Below are 23492 nucleotides of genomic sequence, written 5' to 3'. Positions count from 1 at the left end.
GCAACTTACTCCTCCCATCCGTTCTGCTTTTAAACAAAACTTTCAACCCTCCATTTTTTCCCCCCAGTTCTGAGGAAGGGTCCCTGACTAAACACGTTAACTGCTCTGTCCATCCGCAGATGGTCCCAAGCTCTTCTCTGGTTTCTGATTTTGTGTTATATTCCAGCATCTGCAGTTTCATTTTCCATCTCACCCCCACCAATTTCCTTGCCGACTGATAACAAAAATGTCAGAAGCACATTCACAAATGTGCAGTGTGGAGTCAATTTCACCTTTCAGGTCAACCATTTTCTTTCCAGTATCCCCAAGTTCCCCACCTCCCCCCACACCCCCTTGACCCAACCCAATGAAATAATAATAATAATAATAACGCATTACATTTATATAGCGCTTTTCATATACTCAAAGACGCTTTACAGAGATTTAGAGAACATAGGGAAATGAATAAATAGATAAATAAGTAAATAAGTAAACGAACAGAGAAAGGAGACAGAAGGTGAGGTGACCTTCAGTGGTTGAAGGCAGTACTGAACAGGTGAGACTTCAGCGATGTTTTGAATGTGGTGAGTGTGGAGGAGTCTCTAACGGTTTGGGGTAGTGAGTTCCATAGGGTGGGAGCAGCGATGGAGAAAGCCCTGTCCCCCCAGGATCTGAGTTTGGTCCGGATGTGGGGGGATAGGAGATTGGCAGCAGCAGAGCGGAGGGTGCAGGTGGGAGTGTGAGGAGGTCGTTCAGGTAGGATGGGGCCAGGTTATGGAGGGCTTTGTAGGTTATGAGGAGGATTTTGTACTGGATTCTCTGGGGGATGGGGAGCCAGTGGAGTTTGTAAAGGACGAGGGTGATATGGTCACGGATCGGGGTGTGGGTGAGTAGACGGGCAGCAGTTACTGCTCCTTAGTTGGATACTGCTCCTGTACCTGGCAAGATTCTTCTAGCATCCGATACAGAAGCAAAATACTGTGGATGTTAGCGATCTGAAATAAAAACAGAAATACTTTGCGGATCAGGCAACATCTGTAGCGACACAAACAGAATTAATATTGCAGATCAATGATCTTTCATATGATCTGACTCAAGAATGTTAGCTCTTTTTCGCTTCCCAGCGATGCGACTTGACCCGCCAAGTATTTCCAATATTTTATTTCTTGCATGGGCTGTTTATTTGACTGAATGCACAAGACAAAGTGTGGAAGGGCAGCACAACAGTTAATGCTGCTGCCGAACAACTCCAGGGACCCGGGTTTGATCTAGGCTGAGTGGTATCAGTGTTGGGTTTTCAGGTTATCCGCATGACGGAGTGGATTTTGCTCTGGATGCCAAAGATAGGTTGGTAGATTAATTGGTTCTCGTAAAATGACTCCTTAGTGAAGATTAATAGCAAAAAGAATTAAAGGGAAATTGATAGGATTGTGTGAGAGGAATTAAGTTGCAGGGAAAGGGAAATAAGGGATGGGGGAAGAAAATTGGACTGTTGTCATTTCTCCCGTAGGCCAGTGTGAACCTGATGGGCTGAATGGCCTCCTTCTGGGCTGTTACAAATGAGTTTGACCAAAAAGCGCTCTCAAATTCTGCCTCCCTCCTAGTTTACACACTTTTAAAACCACAAACCCTTACATCACTTAAACTACTCATGGGTTTATCTTAGCCTCTCTCTCTACAATATCAATGCATCATATTTATTGCACACTCTTTTCTGTACTCCAGTTCTTCTACCTTCAAAATGAACAATGTTACCAAATTTACTGACAAAAGCAGACACATTGCAAGTCTTGTTGCTTCTACGTCAATAGTTGTAGACGTAGCCCTGCCTGCAAAACAATTTCCTCTTTGGTCTTCATGACCTGGCATCTAGATTCCAACAAATCTATCATATGTCACTACAAGGGCAGAAGGATTGAGAACTCAGCCCTCAATGCTATTTGAAATTATTCCTAACTTGGCTTTTACTTGAGATCACAACTGTGATAGGAAGCTCTGCAATAATGACGAGAGATGCAAAACAATAGCTTGGGCGAGCGATACAGCCTCTCTGAAGAACCAGGCTCACTACACCATGCTTCAATTTGATTATTTTCAAATGATTTTATTTACAGTAGAATGCAATGGGCCAACCCTTACAATGTACTGGGCATTAGCTTTGGTGTAAGAAAATAACTGCAGATGCTGGTACAAATCGAAGGTATTTATTCACAAAATGCTGGAGTAACTCAGCAGGTCAGGCAGCATCTCAGGAGAGAAGGAATGGGTGACGTTTCGGGTCGAGACCCTTCTTCAGACTGCTTCAGACCCTTCTTCAGCATTAGCTTTGGGTTCATTGAGTAAGAGTGTTACTTCTGCAGTCTGAATGTTGTGGGCCCAAGAATCAGTCAAGAGAATTGAGCACATAAATCAAAGTTACATGGCAATCCAGTGCAGGACGTGGGAAGCTAAGTTGGCAAGTTATGTTGGAGGTCCTGTCTGCAGAGAGAGATGTTTCAGTTTAGTTTATTGTCACGTGTACCGAGGTACAATTAAAAGCTTTTGTTGCGTGCTCACCACTCTAAGGGGGTTACAAATGACCCTGTAGCACTAATTGAAAGCTGGGGCCACATTCTCCCAGTGTCAAGTTTAATATTTAGCCCTTAATTGACATCCCTAAAACACATTATTTGGTCATTATTACATTGCTGTTAAGTTCTGCACAAGCTATCTGCCAATGTCTTACAAATGATTGGACTTCAAAAAGATCTCAATAGCCTGACAACCCTGAAAGTCATCAAAAGTTAGGTAGAAACACACTCTTTTCAAGAGCGAGTTAGATTTAGCTCTGAGGGCTAAAGGAATCAAGGGATACGGGGAAAAAAGCAGCAACAGGGTACTGATTTTAGATGATCAGCCATGATCATATTGAATGGCAGTACTGGCTTGAAGGGCCGAATGGCCCACTCCTGCACCTATCTTTCTACGATCCATCCTTGATGAGACACAGACAGGGCAAATTTTCTTAATTGGACTTTCTTGCCTCAATTAGTGACATGCTTGTAGACAATGACAACACTCACCTCTTATCAATTGATCCCCAATGCACTTCAGTCAGGGGAAATATAGCTTTGATATGTTAGTGCACAGAACCATTCTTTGTCTAACTTAAGACTTTCAGCACAGAAAAAAAAATGGAGAGGACAACAGAGAAGGGCTGCTAAAGTAAGATGCACATGTCAATTTCCTCCATTCGTAGTTCAAGAACACAAGTTTTATCAAATTAACCAGATTTTCACCTTGAACACTGAGAAGCCATGTGGATGGGACTGGGTTCAGGATGTATTTTATGCTGAGGATACAATTTTGAGAGTAAAAAGTCAGTATCTGCAGAAGCAGACATTATCAGGAACATGTCCAGATCAGCTCAAACTTTCAAAGCACCTTAGTGGCTGATGCAAGCTGGCAAAATAACTGTTTGTTCTTTGTGTAGTTTGGACCTTCTGATAGATAAATTTGTCTTACAGCCATACAAGGATCAGCATCACCTTTTCCCCAGATTTGGTTGATTCGGGCACTTACATGTCAAGGCTACAGGATACCTACACAGCAAGTCTCTGAAATGCATAGCTGTTGACAGTGTAAGGCTAAAGGTTGCAAATGTACTAAGTTACTGTACAGTGCTAATATAGGGGAATAGGTTGTCTAGTCTTTAAATATGCTCAGGAACTGTACTCAAAGTTTGCATCTATTATCTTTTGAGTTCCATTTCCTCTCACAAAGCTATAACCAAAAAAATTCCAGATCTCATGCCTGCCAAAGAAATGACTTCAAACTCCACGACAATTAGAATACAAGTTCCCCTTTAATTTAGTTTAAAAGTAAAGTACAAACCAGCATAAGTTGCGCCCTGAATTCAGCTGTTGATCTGACAAAACAAAAGATAGTTCAACGTACCTTGAGAGTTGACTTGACAAATTTGCTCAGCAACATAAATGAGCACTTTCTCTCGTCGCTCCAACAACTGTGTCTGCTTACTAAATTGCCAAAAATGATTCTTCTTAAACATATTACGAGGTTTAAATGTAGTGTCCTTACGTAATGCATGTTATGTTTGCTTTAACAGAGACCTACATTGTTTTAATCTGGATTCAGTCAAATCAATACATTTAATGCCAACTGAGTTCCACTTAACCAAACCATTTCACATTCATTTTAACAAAAGATTTCTTGATTCAAGCATTAATTTTACATAATTTTAAACTCAGCATCCAAAAGCCAACTGACAGCCAAGTTCTACCTCAACACCAAAGTGCATTTGGAGATAAAAGTCCACATGATATTCCCTCCCCTGGCTCCACCTTCATGAGACACACCCTCTTTCGGGGATAGTTTCAGAGGTGCATTTCATATCACCCGAGCTACAATTCTCCACACGGAAAATTAACTGAGTATTGGGCCCCATTTGGTCCTCAGATGAATGCAAAAGATTTCTCTGATCTGCACAGCTTTGTTACTTCTAACCATGACCAACCAGAAGAGATCAGTTAATTATCTTTGTATTTTATTGGGAGCAACTGTGGCCAATTTAGCAAAGTACTCATTTAGCTTGGAGTCCTGGATATTGCACTCAGCAAGTTACATCAGTAAATCTGTTTCTCATCTCAAAAACAAAATTATAAGCTCATGAAAAACTTCATCTCGGATTTTGAAAAAAAGTCTGAGCTGGGTTTAGTACTCAGTTATGTATCATCGCCTGGTCAAATCCAAAACATGCAAGGGCAACTTTACTAATGAAAACAGACTGCAACAGTCTGTTCGAACTCCTTCCATCGGGCAGACGATACAAGGCCTTCTACGCCCGCACCTCCAGACTCAGGAACAGCTTCATCCCCAGGGCCATAGCTGCTATGAACCGGTCCTGCTGAGCCGGATGGTCAAAACGCAGTAATCCGGCACAGATCTACTTGCACTTTATTCTGTCTTAAAACTGTTACAATTTGTTTCGTTGGGTTGTTGTTATTTAAATTAATTAAATTATTGCATCGTATGGGAGGCGCATTCCCAATCTCGTTGTACCCCTGTACCCCTGACAATAAAGATTTATTGTATTGTATTGTATATTGTATTGTATACATTCAGTGCAAAAAGCAGATTACTAAGGCGATGCAAAAAGATGTTTAGAAGGTAGTTGAACAAGGGTTCGATTAGGACACTGCCCTGAGGAACTATTGCAATAACATCCTTGGATTGAGATATCTCAACAGCTACAACCATCTTTGTTGTGATCGATAGACCTCCAGGTTGTAATGCCCTCCTCCCTCAGTCCCTGCCCTACCGCACCCCCTCAGTTCCTGCACCACCCCCCTACCTGCTCAGACCCCATCGAGTCTGACCGTATCAGTCAAACCCTTGGAACTTAATTGGATTGCATTTTGACCAAGGGCTGTCATGGTATCGTAGATTCAGCACAAATGCTTAATTTGGGTTCTGCTGAAAATTGCCCAGGTATGTCCTGTCTGTGAAAAGCAGGTTATTGATCGAGTGAATGCCGTTTGATAGTATCCCTCCCATGATTAAAATCAGATTGATCAACTGGTAATTGGCTGGATTATATTTGCTCTGCTTTTCAGAGACAGGACATACCTGGGCAATTTTCCACATTGATGGGTCTATGCCAAAAGCACTGTAGTTGTACTGTAATAACATGGCTGGAGGCACAGTTAGTTCTGAAGCCCAAACCTCCCCCACTACAACTGAGACTTCAGAAAAGCTCAAAGCCTTGGCTGTTTTTCAACACTCTCTGATATCGCATGGAATTAAACGAGTTGGCTCAGGACAAGCTTCTCTCACAGTGGGGACCTCAGGAGGGGGCAGAGTTGAATCATGCACTTGGTACTTCTGGCAGAAGATTGCTGTAAATTCTTCCAAGTGTTCTCTTTGGCACATATGCTGGCCTCTGTAGAATGGGGTTGTCTTTTTTGACCGCCTCCTCTTGAGCCATTTAATTGTATGCAACTATTTATAAGCATACATAGCTTGGCCAGACAAGTTTGATTGGACCCATTGATTGTTGCTTTCACTGTTTCACCCACAAAGTCCTTTGTGGTAAATTCAGCAGATGGGTACTTTTTAAAAAGTGTGCCTGGCACTACTCCTGACATACACTTGTACACTACTTAATGAACAAGGGTTGGACCCCTGGTTCACAAAAAAAGACAAAATGCTGAAGTAACTCAGCGGGTCATGCAGCATCTTCTGAGAACATGGTTAGGCCACATTTCTGGTCAAGTCCCTTCTTCAGACCCAAAACGTCACCTAACTATGTTCTCCAGTGACGTTGCCTGACCTGCTGTTTTTCCAGCACTTTGCGTCTTTCTTTGAAAACCAACATCTCCAGTTCTTTGTGTCCACAATGGACCTCTGGTTTGATGGTACTGACAGAGTTAGTGATATGCTGGGCCAGGAGTTGTAGGCGGAGATTGATTCATCACTGTTGCTCGGTACCTCAGGTATCATAAGGTCATATGTATTTCTGTATTGTATGAATCTGACAGATTATAAGATGGACAGAACTTCTGCACAATTTCATAAGTCAGAGGTGCAGAATTAGGTCATTCGGCCCATCAAGTCTACTCTGCCATTCAATCATGGCAGATCAATTTATCTCCTCGGATAAAGTTCTATCGCATCATATCTATCTCTCCCTCCATCTATCTCTCCCTCCCAACCTCATATTCCTGCATTATCCTCATCACCTCTGACACCCGTACTAATCAAGAATCTATCTATCTCTGCCTTAAAAATATCCATTGACTTGGCCTCCACAGCCTTCTGTGGCAAAGAACTCCACAGGTTCACCACCCTCTGACCAAAGAAATTCCTCTTCATCTCCTTCCTAAAGGAACATCCTTTAATTCTGAGGCTATGACCTCTTGTCCTAGACTCTCCCACTAGTAGAAACATTCTCTCCACATCCACTCTATCCAAGCCTTTCACTACTCAGTAAGTTTCAATGAGGTCCCCCCCCTAATCCTTCTGAACTCCAGCGAGCACAGGCCGAGTGCCGTCAAACATCAATGCCCAGTTTTATACTCCAGGTTCTGAATCTATTCCTTTAGTATGATGGCAGTGCCACACAACATGCGGGGTGAAATTTGTGAGAATACAGGGCTTATCGCATTCACTCTTTTGTGATAGAAAAATGCATCTCAAATGGATGGGCCACAGGTATCACTGCTCATCATGTTGGTTCCACCACCACCTCGTGCAAACACACACTGATAAACTTTGTCCTTAAGCACACAGCCATCTCAGTTGTGCTGCTATCAAGCTATGTCAACTACATAGCTAGACAAGGAAAGGACAGGACCTGCAGGCTCTTCCACAGATGGGACAAGAGGTGCCCGACAAGGCAGATGGATGGATAGTTTGCAAGGTGCTTCACTCATTCCACCGTTTACGCAGGGCTTGTGTGGGCTCCATTGCATGCACTCTAAATTCTCAACATTACCCTGAATGCTTTCTCCATTTTGAGGGCCCAGGGATTCTCAAGAGTCAGAGAAGGACTTTGCTGCATTTCAAGGCAGCTTTGAGCACATCCTCAAATCTTTTTCTGTCTACCCGGTAGTTATTTCTCCACGACAGAGCTTGGAATAGTGTTTCTGTTTTGGGCATGTGAACGATGTGTCCTGCTCCATGAAGCTGACCGAGTGTAATTAGGGACTCAATGCTGGGGACGCTGGCCTGACAGAGACCACAGATGTTAGCTCACTTATCTTTCCAGTATATTTGGGAGATCTTGCAGAGACAATGTTGACAATATCTTTCCACTCGTGAAGTGCAATGTTTGAAATGCATACTAGACATTCAGAAACCAAAAAAAATGGTCCTGAATTAGCTTCTTGGGTAAACATTTTTTCCCTACAATCCCTGAGGCAGAATGCTGAATAAAATTAGTTAATGATGTAGTTAATGCTTAATGATTAGTTAATGATGTAGTTAATGATGTAGTTAATGCTTCTAGCAAATGATTGGCTGCACTTCAAGACATGTTGCTAAAACATCTCCAAATCTGGTAAACACCAAATAAATATACCTATTCTCTGATCGAAGGATAGTTTGGACCAATGGAGCTGAGAGGGTTACATTATTTTCCATTCAGTTCCATTATTTGACAAACTCTAATGACCAAATCCCTTCCCATGTACACCCACTGACATTGAATTCCAAAGGACCAAATCATTCCATTAACTCAAATTCTTCAACTATAAGCAAATTCCACAGGATCAAATGGATCCATTCATTAGTCCTGCAAGTGAATGCCACTGGGCTAAATCTTTCAAAATCACTTCTGTCATTTGAATTCCTAATCTCAGCATCAGGTATTCCCAGTAACTAGATCCATGTGTTTGTAGTGCAAAATACTGAATATTCAGCGCACTAGTTACTTCTCAAAACAACATCATTTTTTAAAAGCGAAGAGGAAAAATGATTTATTTCACTTGGATATTGCAATTAAATTAGATTTTTGTATACACTTACATTATACATTGCAAAAAGTGTTTTAACCAAGAATGAAAACCCAATATCGACAGAACAAAATATCAAGGCTGTGGAGAATGAAAGATAACAAGGGAAATCAGAAAGTGGTAGTTAAGCCAGTGCCTGCGTGGGGTTTAAAAACATTTTGTTGCCAGAAATAATTAGACTGTGTAGTATGAATGAGCAAGTATGGGACTTGTGAGCTAGCATATCCCTTGATCTACCATTACAATCAAGCCACTGGAATCAGTTGCTGTAATGTGCTAAATGCAAGGAAATATGTGCAAAACACTCTTTTCAATCTTGACCCTTCCATTCCCAAAAGCCAAGATAATTCGTCGCTTTTAAAATAAAGTGACATCAAGGCTACCCCGCCTGCACAATATTTTTTTCATAAATACATCAAAACAACAAGAAATACAACTCCTGCCAACATCACAACCCAGTCCAATTCTATCTTCATCAGATACTTAGCTTTCTATCAGGAACGAAAGAGTAATAATCAGTAATTGGAGCAAACCCCCCCCCCCACTGTTGCTGGAAAGTTGAAACATAAACTAGAAGTGTTTGGAGCAGCATCAGTGGGGGGGGCGGGGGGGCGGGGGAAAGAGTCCACATTTTGGAAAAGAAAACAAATGTATTGAGTTGCAAAGAGGGAGGGATAGAGAGAAGGAATGCCAATAATCGGCTGCACGTATCAGGAGGTAGTTACATTTGCATCAAGGTGCTGTGGCGAACTGCAGCACCATGGCCAAATTCAACTGATTCAGAACAAACCAAGGATTAAATGCAAGAGCGGCAGCCATACCTGACTGGGGGTGATCGACATCGGTGCAGCAGTTAGTGCCGCTGCCTCACAGCTCCAGCAACTCGATTCGATCATCACCTTCATGGTACTTGTATATTCTCCATGTGACCTCACGGATAATTCCCTCACATCCCAGACATGCCAGTTGGTAGTTTAATTAACTACCCCTAGTGCAGGTAAGCAGCAGGAAAGTCAAGGAGTAGTTGGTGAACGCGAGAGAAGGGACGGACGTGTTTGCTGGAGGGAGCCAGCACAGACCTGATGAGCTGAATGGCCTCTTTCTGCATTGCAAGAGGTGATTCCCACGCTATTGAGAGAGTGGTAAAGAAGGTATATGGTATATGAATGAGCACTTTCCAGCAACAAAATACAGTTGGGTCAAAACTCTTGTATGCTCACTGATAGAAAGATAAGATCAGCTCCAAGGCAAAAACGCAAAATCAACTTCCGTAAGCTGAACTCTGTTTCACCTACCTCGCTCTCATCCTCCCTCTCTGAAATAATGTCCGCCTCTCCCTTCGTTGACCTCCACAGCCCCTCTGACCTCACTGACTACTACAACCACACTCTCTCCTCCTGCCTCGACCAGCTTGCACCTATAAAAACCAAAACAGTTTCCTTCACCCACTCTGCTCCCTGGTTTACCCCCGAACTCCGCATGATGAAAACTCATGCCCGCCAACTTGAAAGACTCCGCAACAAAACAGGTCTCACAATTCACTCCCAAGCCTACAAAGACCACCTGCAGCACTACAAAGATGCCCTCTCCCGCGCCCACTCCACCTACTACTCTCAAATAATTCACTGGCTCCGGAAACCCAAAAGCACTCTTCTCTACAATAAACAAACTCCTCAGCCCCCTGGACACCATCTCCCAATCATTCACAGTTGACAAATGCACCACTTTCCTTTCATTCTTCCAAAGCAAAATAGACAGCATCTACAGCACCTTAACCACCAATGCACCTGCTCCCCCTCAAACCACCTGCCCCCCCTTATCCTGTCAACCCCTGCCTCAGTTCTCCCCAGTCTCCACCACCGACCTCTCTGACCTCTTCACAGGAATAAAAACTGCCACCTGCTCTCTGGACCCCATCCCCTCCAGCTTTGTCAAGGCCTGCCTTCCTGCTCTCTCTCCACTTATCACTGCAACAATAAACTCCTCCCTGTCCACTGGCATCATCCCGCCATCCCTCAAAATCGCTGCTATCACCCCCATTCTGAAAAAACCTGGTCTCAACCCTGACACCCCAAACAACTTCAGACCAATCTCCAACCTACCCTTTCTGTCCAAAGTTTTGGAACGTGCTGTAGCTTCCCAACTCAAATACCACCTCTCTACCAATAACCTGTATGAAACTTTCAAATCCGGATTCCGCTCCAACCACTGTACTGAAACTGCGCTCCTCAAAATCACAAACGACCTTTTCCTCTCCTCCGACGCTGGCAACCTCAACATCCTCATCCTACTTGACCTCAGCGCCGCCTTTGACACCATAAATCACTCCATTCTCCTCACCCGACTTGAAACCTCCTTTAACATCACCGGCACAGCCCTATCCTGGTTCAAATCTTACCTCTGACAGGCACCAGTTCATCTCCATTAACAACTGTAAATCCCCCACCGCTCCCCTCCCCCAAGGTGTCCCCCAAGGCTCAGTCCTTGGCCCCCTCCTCTTCATCCTCTACCTGTTCCCCCTTGGTCAATTAATCCGCCAACATGGTCTCAACTTCCACTGCTTCGCCGATGATATCCAGCTCCTCATCTCCACCAAGTCAATCTCCACCACCACACACTCTACACTGACAAACTGTATCACTGAAATAAAATCTTGGCTTCAATCAAATTTCCTCAAACTCAACTGCAACAAATCTGAAATCATCATCATTGGTCCAAAAACGCTCACCAAATCCACCCAAAACTTCATCCTCAATATTGATGGTCTCCCAGTATCCACCTCCCCTCACATCCGGAATCTTGGAATCATCTTTGATCAAATCCTCTCCTTCGACAAACACATCAAACACATCACAAAGACAGCCTTCTTCCACCTCAAAAACATTGCCCGTCTCCGTCCATCCCTCTCCTTCACAGCTGCAGAAACCCTCATCCACGCCTTCATCACCTCCCGTCTGGACTACTGCAACAGCCTCCTCTATGGCTCACCCTCAAAAATCATCAGTAAACTTCAATACATTCAAAACTCCGCTGCCCGTCTACTCACCCACTCCCCGATCCGTGACCATATCACCCCCGTCCTTTACAAACTCCACTGGCTCCCCATCCCCCAGAGAATCCAGTACAAAATCCTCCTCATGACCTACAAAGCCCTCCATAACCTGGCCCCATCCTACCTGACTGACCTCCTCCACAGGCACACTCCCACCTGCACCCTCCGCTCTGCTGCTGCCAATCTCCTATCCCCCCCCCCATCCGGACCAAACTCAGATCCTGGGGGGACAGGGCTTTCTCCATCGCTGCTCCCACCCTATGGAACTCACTACCCCAAACCGTCAGAGACTCCTCCTCACTCACCACATTCAAAACATCACTGAAGTCTCACCTCTTCAGCACTGCCTTCAACCACTGAAGGTCACCTCACCTTCTGTCTCCTTTCTCTGTTCGTTTACTTATTTATCTATTTATTCACTTCTCTATGTTCTAGAAATCCATGTAAAGCGTATTTGAGTGTTTGAAAAGCGCTATATAAATGTAATGCATTATTATTATATCAACAGAAGACATCCCACTTGCACTAAGCAATTCTTTCTCTCATTCCTTCTCTCCTGAGATGCTGCCTGACCTGCTGAGTTACTCCAGCATTTTGTGAATAAATACCTTCGATTTGTACCAGCATCTGCAGTTATTTTCTTATACTTCTTGCACTAAGCAATATATTTAACAGGAAGTAACAGATTTCATTCTCAATTTATTACATTACCTGTCTATGCTCAGCGACAAATGAATTCAAATCATGAAAAATTAACTTACGAATTAAGTTAAAATTAAGCAAAGTTAGGAAAGCTTGCTGAAACAGACAACTTTTAAGAATAGATTAACAGAAGGGCGCGTGGTAGGAATGGACCAAGTTTTTTAAAAAACCAAACAATAGAAATGAAGGCATGCACAAAATGACAAAGTCAGGGAAACTTATGGAAAAGTGAACAGAGAGGAAAATGAGTACAGGCATGATTAAATTTTAAAGGCTATGTTTTGTAAACATATTGGGAGCTACAAAGCCAGTATGAATCAATAACTAACACGACAGGAGAGCAAGGTTCAGTGCCAAGCATGTGAAGCTAAACTAAACAAGAAAGTAAGATTGCTAATTGGCAATGCACAGTTGTTAGTCTTTCACATTTAGCAACACCATTGATAGCAAATTATATGCTTCGACCCCCAAGAGACGAAGTTGAAATAGTGATTGCTCATATAAAGGGGTGAGCAATTCACCTGGAATTGTAATTAAAAAGTGCCTTTTTATTTGCATCAACTTTGACAATACGAATCTGCTAATTAAATATGATTCAATGCTATGATTCAGCAAGTGATCGTCACATCTGCTCCCGATTATTACAAGTCTATTTGTTTTCAATTCACTACACATGCACAAGTAGGCATCGTCTTATTAATTGACCTTTCAAATTTGCTGAAGCATAAATTGTTATTAAACAACATACAATATTTGTTTACATCAATAATGATTTTCTGCTTAGTTTTGTTTCTGCTAAACCAAACAGTCATCTGGGAATAGATGCAGGAATTTCAAGTCTCAAATAAAATTCCTTTAGGAAGAGGGCCAAAATCTCACGACAGTCACTCCAATCTTAAGAATGACTGTGACTAACATACCTCAAATCAAATAACAAATTCAGAAAGAAAGCACCGCTGGACTGAGCCGTTAACCTTCTATTAGATAGATCTGCCTCAATACTTTCTCTCAAGAATTTCAGCAGCCATTTTAAAATCATGGGGTGCAGACAAGACCAATGGAGAGAACCGAAAGAGGCAAAAAGTACAGAATGGGATAGTAACACAAAAAACTTGTTAAAATGTTCATAGCTGGACAGATTAGAATATTATGTGTCAGTAACACAACAGAAGCTTCACAACAAAAGCACATTGTGTTAAAAGGAGCAATAATCCAATAAATTGATCTATGAATTTTCTTCAATGCAAATGTAACTGTGCTGCTTCACCCAATGAGATGAAAGTACCTTTTCTACATCAAATCAAACAATGATGCAATTTTATATATTTTTTGGAGGGAAACTATGAGTCAAGGTTACAAAATGCTCACTGTCTCCGAAAGAATAGAAAAAGTCAAAGCAAGACATCCACTACCATTTCTTTTGCGTGACAATTAATTTGTCTTTATTTTGCTGTGTTGCTGAATATCATATTGTGCTTGATGCCCTCAATCTACAGCACCAGAAATAATTTAGTGAATTGTGGAAAACCAAGATTTAACAACTGAGCTTTGCCCCCAAAACCTCACAACGCAAATCTAGTACTTCCATTGCTCTACACCGAGTTTATGATGACTAGGAATTGAAGGAAGATAGCAGAGATGCTGCCAGACACTTCGGTGGGATCATAGAAAGGTAGTCGCAGAAGGGAGGCAGGTGCAACAACTTTGATGTTTTCCCCCACTGCAGTAACTCACATGGAGTGGTGGTAACAGTAAATACTTGTTGAGACAGCTCAATGCTAATATTCCCTCAAAAGATTCCAGGGTTTCCCACAAGCCATTTTGTTCAGGTTCTCGTGTGCGTTTTATAAAATTAATTTTGAGCATAGTGCAACCAAAGAACAATGGAGGTTAAAGAAAATGAATTCAGGAGCTACCTAATTTTAGAGATTTCGGTTTTTCATTGCGAGACCTTTTTACACCATAGAGAGGAATTGGACAAGTGTATTTTTACAAGTAGTTTTGCATGTTTTTGAGAAAATAGGTGCTCCAGCTGGCAAACTTTAAAAAGAATTGTGAACCATACACAACTGTAGAGCTAATAGTTCTGTCAAGGATCCTGCATCATTTTTTTAAATCTCAGAAAGAAATATCAGGAGGGGGCTCAAGGATGTCTGTGTTTTGCTTCTAGTGATCCGGAAAACTCAGTCAGCTTTTTCGGTCACTGTGCCTGCCTGCTACTGACTATATCCTGTTCCCCAGTATAGGTTCTCCAAGCCATGGTACAATTCCTCTTGCTCTCTGGTGAACAGATCAAAGGGGAAAATTATATCAGTAAATAGTAAAAACCTCCAAGCAGAAACAGTTCATTTGCTGGCCAAGAAAGTGATGGTGCCAGTTTCCAATAGTGCTGTGCTTTCCCTCGTCAGGAACCATCTTCAGAATTCATAACACAGACCTTGACTTCAGGAAACAATGAGACTTTTAATGGCTCACAAGGGGCTTTTGAAGCTAAGCATGTTACCACCACCGAACATAGACACAAAAAGCTGGAGTAACTCAGTGGGTCAGGCAGCATCTCTGGAGAAAAAAAAATAGGTGACGTTTCGGGTCGAGACCCTTCATCCTACACATGTTACCACCATCCTTGCGTTGTGCAAAAACAAAGTAATCTCACCAATCAGCCAAGAACAAGGACCAAATCTTTGTAAGTTAGCTTCAGCAAGTTCCGGACTTCCTGAACTTTACTCTTCCACTGTACTCCGAACCACACTGACCCAAGGAAGGTCTTTCGTGAGAATTTTTAGTGAGATTCACCAGGGAACTGCATCGATGCTGCTAACTTCACTTTATTCGGGTCCAATGGACAAGACCAGTCCACCCCCTGTGTCAGAGGGTGGTGAAGGTGTGGAATTCTCTGCCTCAGAAGGCAGTGGAGGCCAGTTCGTTGGATGCTTTCAAGAGAGAGCTGGATAGAGCTCTTAAGGATAGCGGAGTGAGGGGGTATGGGGAGAAGGCAGGAACGGGGTACTGATTGATAGTGATCAGCCATGATCGCATTGAATGGCGGTGCTGGCTCGAAGGGCTGAATGGCCTACTCCTGCACCTATTGTCTATTGTCTATTGTCTATTGTTGTTTCTGTCCAATATCAATATAACCCCAAAATAAATTCTGGAAATGTGTTAAAACACCAGAAAACCTTGAAAATACTCAGCAGGTCAGGCAGCATTTGTGGAGAGAAAAAAGTAAACATTTCAGGCTGATGACCCGACAGACTTCACTCCACTTCAAAGAACTCGCATCAAGTTCACTTCTGAGAACTTCCTTTTAGCTCTCGCCACTTAAATATCCTTTCCAACCCCGTACCCTCTACCAAAACAATCCAATACAGCATCTTGGAGGGTCTTTTCTACAAAACCAATAATTTCTTAAAATAACTTGCTTCCTTCCCCAATCCGCTCATGAAACTCCATACATTTTTTTCTAAATCACCAACACTGAGACCATTACCTCCGTTATCTCACTACAAATCCACAGTTATCCACCGCAAACTGATAAATGTTCTTCTCATCTGTCTTGTCCTCGCTCTCTTCCTGTATCCACGTTTGTGTTTCCCTTCCAACTCACCAAATTCAAATGTTGCACAAGAATCATATCGCTCTCTTTAATTAAATTTAATCATGTTAAACTACCAGGTGCTCATCTTTCTTTTCTGGCTCCATTCTAACCATTAACACAAATGATTCCCCTTGTTTCAGGTACTGCACCTCATTCACAGCCAGTCACATCATTCCCACCAACAAGCCTATCCTCCATTTCCTCTTTCACAAACATCCACCTGACAACCAACCTCTTTTTCCTATCCAAAGACCAAATACATCACCTCCCGAATACATCACCTCCTGAATGCCAGTGTTTCTCCAATAAGGTTCCAAAAAGCTGAAATAGTTGTAATCAGTCTCAAACAGTACCCCATATCGCAAAGGGTGTACATTTCCTGTCAAAGCTTGACTGTCCTATGCATTTCCAAGCCCTCTCCTCTGCAATGCAGATTTTTGGGAATTCACTCACTGGTTTCTACTCTTGCCCATCAAATCAGTCAGATATTGTTAGCCAAAACTTCTCTTGCCACTTATGCCTTGTCATGCCAGGAATTCTTGTTCCCCCCCACCCCCTGACCTTCTCTATCTACATTATCTCTTACCAACATCTTCTGAGCAAATTTTGAAAACACCTCAATTGCCTACAGTTAAATATCGAGACCAAAGCCATGGTGCCAATTTCTGTCAACATAAATGCTATTCCCTTGACGGCAACTACCAGCCATCTCCTGGTCCCAATCTTGGGTTGCAACCTCAGCATGCTATTCAAGTCAGTTGAGTTTTCAACTGCATCTTGTCCATCACCAAGACTTCCACTTCTGCCTTCAACTGTATTGGCACCACACTCTGCAATGTTCTTCCTAAGTCCTCAGTCTTCCATGCAAGACATTCTATTCACCCTCCCAATACTTTAGTCAGACTCTTTGGCTCAGCTTTCCATTTCTAATCGATTTGCCCCTTTGCGAAGCACTTTGCAGCATTTTATTATGTTAAACGCCTCGACAAATGCAAGTTAGATGTTGTTAGTGAACTTATAGGTTCATTCATGGTGGCGCAGCGGCAGAGTTGCTGCCTTACAGCAAATGCAGCGCCGGAGACCTGGGTGGCTGTCTGTACGGAGTTTGTACGTTCTCCCCGTGACTTGCGTGGATTTTCTCTGAGATCTTCGTTTTCCTCCCACGCTCCAAAGACGTACAGGTTTGTAGGTTAATTGGCTTGATAAATGTAAACATTGTCCCTAGTGGGTGTAGGATAGTGTTAATGCACGGGGATCGCTGGTCAGTGCGGACCCGATGTTTCCACGCTGTATCTCTAAACTAAACTAAATTTAAGTTCCCTGCTTATCCATACAGATAACGCAACATTGTTGTAAAACAAAACCAGCTCAAAAGGCAGTATGCATGGAACAAAATATCCTTGTGGAATTTAACCCCCATTGTTACAAAAACAAATCCTTTAGCATATGACCAGTTTGAAAAATGTTACATTTTGATCAGAAATTCCAGATAAAATACTGATAATAATGCAACTCTGCTGTACAGCTTATTTTTATTTATTTAACAAGTCAAACAAAAATATCACTCAAAAGCAATCTTCGACACCAAAACTGACTAAGCTTCCACACATGCCGTTGTGCAGCAGCACAGTTTTCAGAATCAGAAAAATAGGTTAGGTGACAGTTTGGGGGAGGGGGCAGATGGAGGCATTGAAGAGAAGGAATATTTTATGCATAGATCAGGAAGGAGATCTACACAAAGATAATGAATAGGGAATGTTTTGTCCATTTTAATTATTTGGAGTGGGAGTGCAAGGCATGTGCTTTGGTCTATTGGAATTTTATGCTCTGATCAAATGCCACTCAGATGGAGTCATCCAGATGGCACATTGAAGGTGTTGTTTTTTGGGGGTAACGGTGAATATCACAACAGTCTTTCACCCGGACAATCTGGAGAACTGGCTTTGATTATAAAAAGCAAAGAAACGAAAAAAATATCCAAATACATAAAATGATAGAAGCAAGAGCAATGTAAACAGCGAAGGGAAAGGCAGACATTCGGTGAGAGATAGAGACAGACAGATATCAGGTGAGAGAGTACATCATACGGGCAAGAGATCTTGACTCGGGGAAGGGGGAGAGACTCATTGGGAGAATGGGTATTCATGTACAGTATTATCTGATCTGTTTGGATAGCATGCAAAACAAAGCCATTCACTGCACCTCGCAATAATAATAATAAACCTAAAGTTTTGTCCCTGTCTTGCCTCAAGTGCCTGCACTGTGGGTCGTGCATTCAGTCTCGCCACCCAGCTGCCTCAAGCACATGCCTGCCCACCATCTCGCCTGCCTACTATCTCGCCCACACACGACCGCCCTCTTGCCCAGCTGGTACCCCACTTGCCCGGCTAGTAGAAACATAGAAAATAGGTGCAGGAGTAGGCCATTCGGCCCTTCGAGCCTGCACCGCCATTCAATATGATCATGGCTGATCATCCAGCTCAGTAACCTGTACCTGCCTTCTCTCCATACCCCCTGATCCCTTTAACCACAAGGGCCACATCTAACTCCCTCTTAAATATAGCCAATGAACTGGCCTCAACTACCTTCTGTGGCAGAGAATTCCACGTGCCGCTGGCACGTGCCCACACCCTCTCGTGCCTGTGGTGCCGCATGACCCACGGGGCAGGCACTTGAGGCAAGACAGGGACAAAACTTTAGGTTTATTATTATTATCGCCACATGCACTAAGGTAGAGTGAATGGCTTTGTTTTGCATGCTATCCAAACAGATCAGATAATACTGTACATAAATATAATGTTCAAACTCAAGTACAATAGGGAGAGCAATGGGGACAATACAGGGAAGATAAAGGGGAAGACTCCAGGGATCTGCAGAACTTCTGCTGGATGGGCATTTGAGTGGAAGTGGCAATGCATTAGACAATTAAAGTAAAACAAATACCATAGAACATGGAAATTATCAATTACCATTTTTGATAATGACTTCTAAACGATAATACTGTAATTTTACTATGACATTGGCATTAATACATTAAACGTTAAACCACTTACATGGGCAAAAATTTGATTTTAATGGAAAAACTAAAAATCATACCAGTTGATCTTTTCCATTAAAAAAATTCTATGGTTTTACTGACAAAATGGAATTTTTTAATGTAAACATCACAATGCAACTCCATCTCATCACCAATGGGGGCATTCCAGTGCAACACTGGCAGAAGTGCGTACCTTCAATACGACAAGTTTATCCAAATGAGGGAATGTTAGTAAGAATGAATAACTTCAAAAATGTATAGGAAATCACACCTGCACACCCTGGTCAAATTACAATTCACTCCACCATTCTCTCCACATAAGAATGTACATGGTTTCAACTGTGTGCACAATGTAATATTGGTTTGACTTAGATTTATTTATATATCTAAAAATCAGAATGATTGGAACAAAAAGAACTAGTTAGAAGACAAAGGAAAATAAAAGATAGTTAAGCAGTTAGTTTTTGTTCCAGGCAGCACAAACACCAAGGTATTTACAAAAGCAGACTCCACACCTTTCAATCTTACATCAGCATTTATAATCATATGCACACAGCCCTCCCGTAAGTCTAGACTTAGTCGTTGAAATGCAGTGCCGTGTTCCTTGGCAACAGGAATACAATGTGGTAAATGGTCATCAAATTGCTCCTCCTGCACAGAATGGAGATGCCCATTACCCAGAACTAACTGATTGAATGCTAATATAAACTGGTCGTCAGTCCATGATCTTAACCAAATGGAAATCCGCTATAACCACCACTGTGAAAAATCTTTCCCACTGCTGCCAACTTTAATCATCATTTACTTTCATCCCCACCACTAGGCAATATGCTCAGAATTCAGAATACAGCGAATATGCTTTTCAAAGCAGCAAAATATTTCAGGAATATGAAAATATTCGTACAACAGCAACTCCAAATATTAGGGAAATTTTCAGCACATCAAAGATCTTAGCATGACACAACATACCAACACAAGATGCTGTAGAGAATTTAACCCAGCAATCCACAAGTTGCCATCTTGGGAAATTATCGTAAGCTATCTAACACTGCAGTAAGTAGCTTCTAAGGTCATGAAACAATGCTATTGCTAATTGTTGCTTTCATCCGTAGAATAATGTAAGCTTAGTAAAACTTTGCAATTTATGTTCAAATTTATAGCAGTCACTCAAAAGAACAAGACACCAAGTTCCATTTAATAGCTTTGCTGTGTTTGCCAGCAGAAAATGCATTTCTGATCCCACCAGAAGTGTATTTTAGCATTAAGGTAAGAGAGGAAAAGTTTAAAAGATGTGCAGGACAAGGTGGGTGCCTAGAATGTGCTGCCAGGGGTGGTAATGGAAGTAGATACAACAGTGCCATTCAAGAATCTTTTTGATAGGCACATGAATATGCAATGAATGGAAGGATACGGATTACGTGCAGGCAAAAGAGACTAGTTTAACTTAGCATTATTAACTTGGGGCCCATTCCTGTGCTGTAATGTTTAATTCAAAATCTCCCCATATTCCCATCAGCTTTCCCCAGGTTATGCCACTCACCGACAAACTTGTGGTAATTTACAGAGGCTAGCTAGCCTACCAATCTGCACATTTTTGGGATGTGGGATAAAACCGGAGCACCAGGGAAAAACCCAAGCAGTCACAGGGAGACCGTGTAAACGCCACACAGACAGAGCCCACGGTCAGGATTGAACCTGGGTCTCTGGCGCTGCATAGCAGTGACTCCACAAGCTGCACTGTTCTGCCAGTATGCAAACTTGCTGGTTGTGCCACTTTTACCATGGACATTTGTCATATCTGATCTAAGTCAGGTAACTGAAGGCGAATTGCACAGGCCTGGAGACACAGACGTGGAAAAGTAACTTAACAAAAGTAAAATCAAACTCGGGTCTTTATCACCCAAGTATGTTATATATTGACATTGGCAGAATCTGGAGGCAAATTTGGCACCTGCCTTAAGACATGTGAAATGATATAGATGTAAAGAACATTTTTTGGAAAATTTTAAAATAAATCTCATTCGCCCAATTGAAATAATGTGTGGTAAAAGAAAGAGAATTTCTAGGCACTTCAAAATATAAGCCACTTATGATGTGGATATATATCAATGCAAATGCATCCGATGACAGTTGCTCTAATTTAGATGTCATAATCATTAGAATGGACAGAATAATCCTTATTCTTGCTCTCTTATAAAATAACAGTAATTAAACAACTTGAAACTTAATCAAAATTAAAATAATGATCAATGGGCTAACATGCCACATTCCATTATTTTTGTTACACTATATTTTAGCAATCAATTACTGAAACCGCATACAAATTTTGAACAGTACTTTATTGTTTCATTCAATTGCAATACGAGTTTCACTTTACTCAATTTATTCGGAAATGCTTTCTCGACTAAGGGAATTCACCCATTACATTTGTGTGATCAATACATCAGACTTCCAAAGATGTGTTGATCTTCTTAACAATACCGTATTTAGATCTTGATTTCGGAACCTTCACCATGTAAAACTTTGATCCCATTCAACAATGGTTGTTTTGCGAACAGGCAGGGTTTGCTGTTGCACAAAAGGCCTCACTCTGGGCAACTGAACAACGGGGGAGAAATACAATACATACGTGAATCATCAAAACAATCTTTCCAAATGGATCTGATATCAATCTTGAATAATGGCCGTGGATAAAACACCGTGCATTGCAGCTGGTTTTAACTTCTGAGGAAGATCTTCATGACTGACAACACACCTGCAGTACTCAATAGCTACAGGTCTCAGAGCCATTATGGGCCATCACCGGATTCCTCGAGGGAGAAAGGGAAATTAGCTTGCTCCAATACCTATAATCCCACCACAACAGAACCACACTTTCAACTAAATTAGACGCACATTCCTTTTATTATGAACCCATTGTAAACTCACACTAATTGCGCCAGACATCCCGCCCCTATTCCAAGAACTGACAGCTCCGCCGTGCAACCACTGCGCGATCATTCCCCAGAGACGCCAATGACCACAAAGGAAAGGCGGGACCTCCGGTAGCAGGTGCGGTTGACTATGAAAAGCAGACAAATGCCTCCAAAACCAATTTAAAATTGCACTTCAGTTTTTTAAGCAAACAGAGAGAGCAATGAAAACAAGGTAACCGGATTTGTTATGAGAGCAGGTTCACATCCAAACGGAACCATCCCTCGCTCCCTCGAAGAGATAATAGTGGAATAAACCTTAGGCCCCAGGTTCGTTCGCTTGACAGCGCGACGCACGCCGACATTTTATGGGCCGCCGGGTTTAGGAAGGAAACATCGCCTTTCTGACGGATTAAGACACCGTTTTTACCTCAGGAATTAGCGTTTACGGGTACAGCAGCATTCCCTCCGCTCAGCTTCGAGCGATTGAATTCCAGTCAGCGAACAACTTCCGCCATAACTTCCGAGCGCCAGGGCAGCGAGCGGAGAGACCAAAAACCGATTCATAGCAGCGCCAGGCCGAACGGTCGAACGCCGCCGCATCCATTCATTCCGGGAACAAGGGCAGCGAGCAGATTGCGGAAACAAGGATAGTTATGGGAACCAACGCCAGTCATTGGACTCCTGAAAGACATCACATTGGATCTTGTTTCAACGCAAGTAACACATTGTTCCCAACTGAACTGGAACCGAAAGTCCAAAATCTATTTTTTTTTCTTTATCCGTCCGTCAATACTGAATAATTCACGGTCAATATTTAAAATATATAAAAACGACACCTATTCCTATTCTCCGGGGATGCTGTCTGACCCGCTGAGTTACTCCAGGATTTTGTGTCTATCATGTTCTCCAGAGATGCTGTCTGACCCGCTGAGTTACTCTAGCATTTTGTGTCTCTTCGGTTTAAACTCGCATCTGCAGTTCCATCCTGCACATTTAAAATATTATCGCCCAGCCAGAGATTCAAAAACATAAATAATTGTATTAAGATCAGGAGAACCAGAGATTGTGCAGCAAAAAGACTGACTGGGAAATGGACAAAAGACAACTGTCATCTGGCTCCAGGATTGATGTGGAATGGCCTCTCTATCAATCAACTGCCATATAGGGTGTTCTGCAAACATCTATCACTCAAATCCAGGATTAGAACATAGAGTGGTATGGCACAAGAACAGGCCCTCCAGCCCACAATGCCTGTGCCAAACATAAATGAGAGACCAAATCTTATTTGCCTGCACATAATCCACATCGCTCCATTCCCTGCATATCCATATGCCTATCGAAAAGTCTCTTAAATGCCACTAATCTGCCTCAACCACCACCTCTGGCAACATGTTCCAGCCACTCACCGTCTGTGTGAAAAAATACTTGCCCTGCACAACTCCTTTATACTTTGCCCCTCTCACATTAAAGCTGTGTCTTGACGTATTGATTTTCCACCCTGGGAAAAGGTTCTGTCTGCCTTCCCTATCTATGCCTCTCATAATTTTATACACTTTCATCAGGACTCCCCGCAACCTCCGGCATTGCTGAGAAAACTATTGAAGTCTGCCCAACCTCTCCTTGCATGAAAAAATATATTTATTACCTTTCTATTTGTTCACATACTTATGAAGTTTGGGCATGAAAAATATGCTGTATC

The 23492-nt window shown here is 42.3% G+C and overlaps 1 protein-coding gene across 3 annotated transcripts in view; it reads right to left on the bottom strand.

The window, feature by feature from the left end:
• ikzf4 (IKAROS family zinc finger 4) overlaps positions 1 to 22363 on the bottom strand; it is a 115060-nt gene extending 92697 nt beyond the window's left edge. For 2 of the 3 annotated variants that reach the window (XM_078431236.1, XM_078431234.1), the window contains exons 1-2: positions 22221 to 22363; positions 918 to 974 (exon numbers count right to left, since the gene is read on the bottom strand). In XM_078431236.1, the coding sequence (XP_078287362.1) occupies positions 918 to 938 (21 nt within the window). In that variant the 5' untranslated portion in view covers positions 939 to 974; positions 22221 to 22363. The remainder of the gene's footprint in view (positions 1 to 917; positions 975 to 22220) is intronic. The other variant, XM_078431235.1, reaches the window with a different exon arrangement.
• Between the last annotated feature and the right edge of the window lie 1129 nt (positions 22364 to 23492).

Source organism: Rhinoraja longicauda, chromosome 42, assembly GCF_053455715.1.
Source record: "Rhinoraja longicauda isolate Sanriku21f chromosome 42, sRhiLon1.1, whole genome shotgun sequence".
NCBI classification, from domain to species: domain Eukaryota; kingdom Metazoa; phylum Chordata; class Chondrichthyes; order Rajiformes; family Arhynchobatidae; genus Rhinoraja; species Rhinoraja longicauda.
This window is presented reverse-complemented; position numbering and strand designations above follow the sequence as displayed.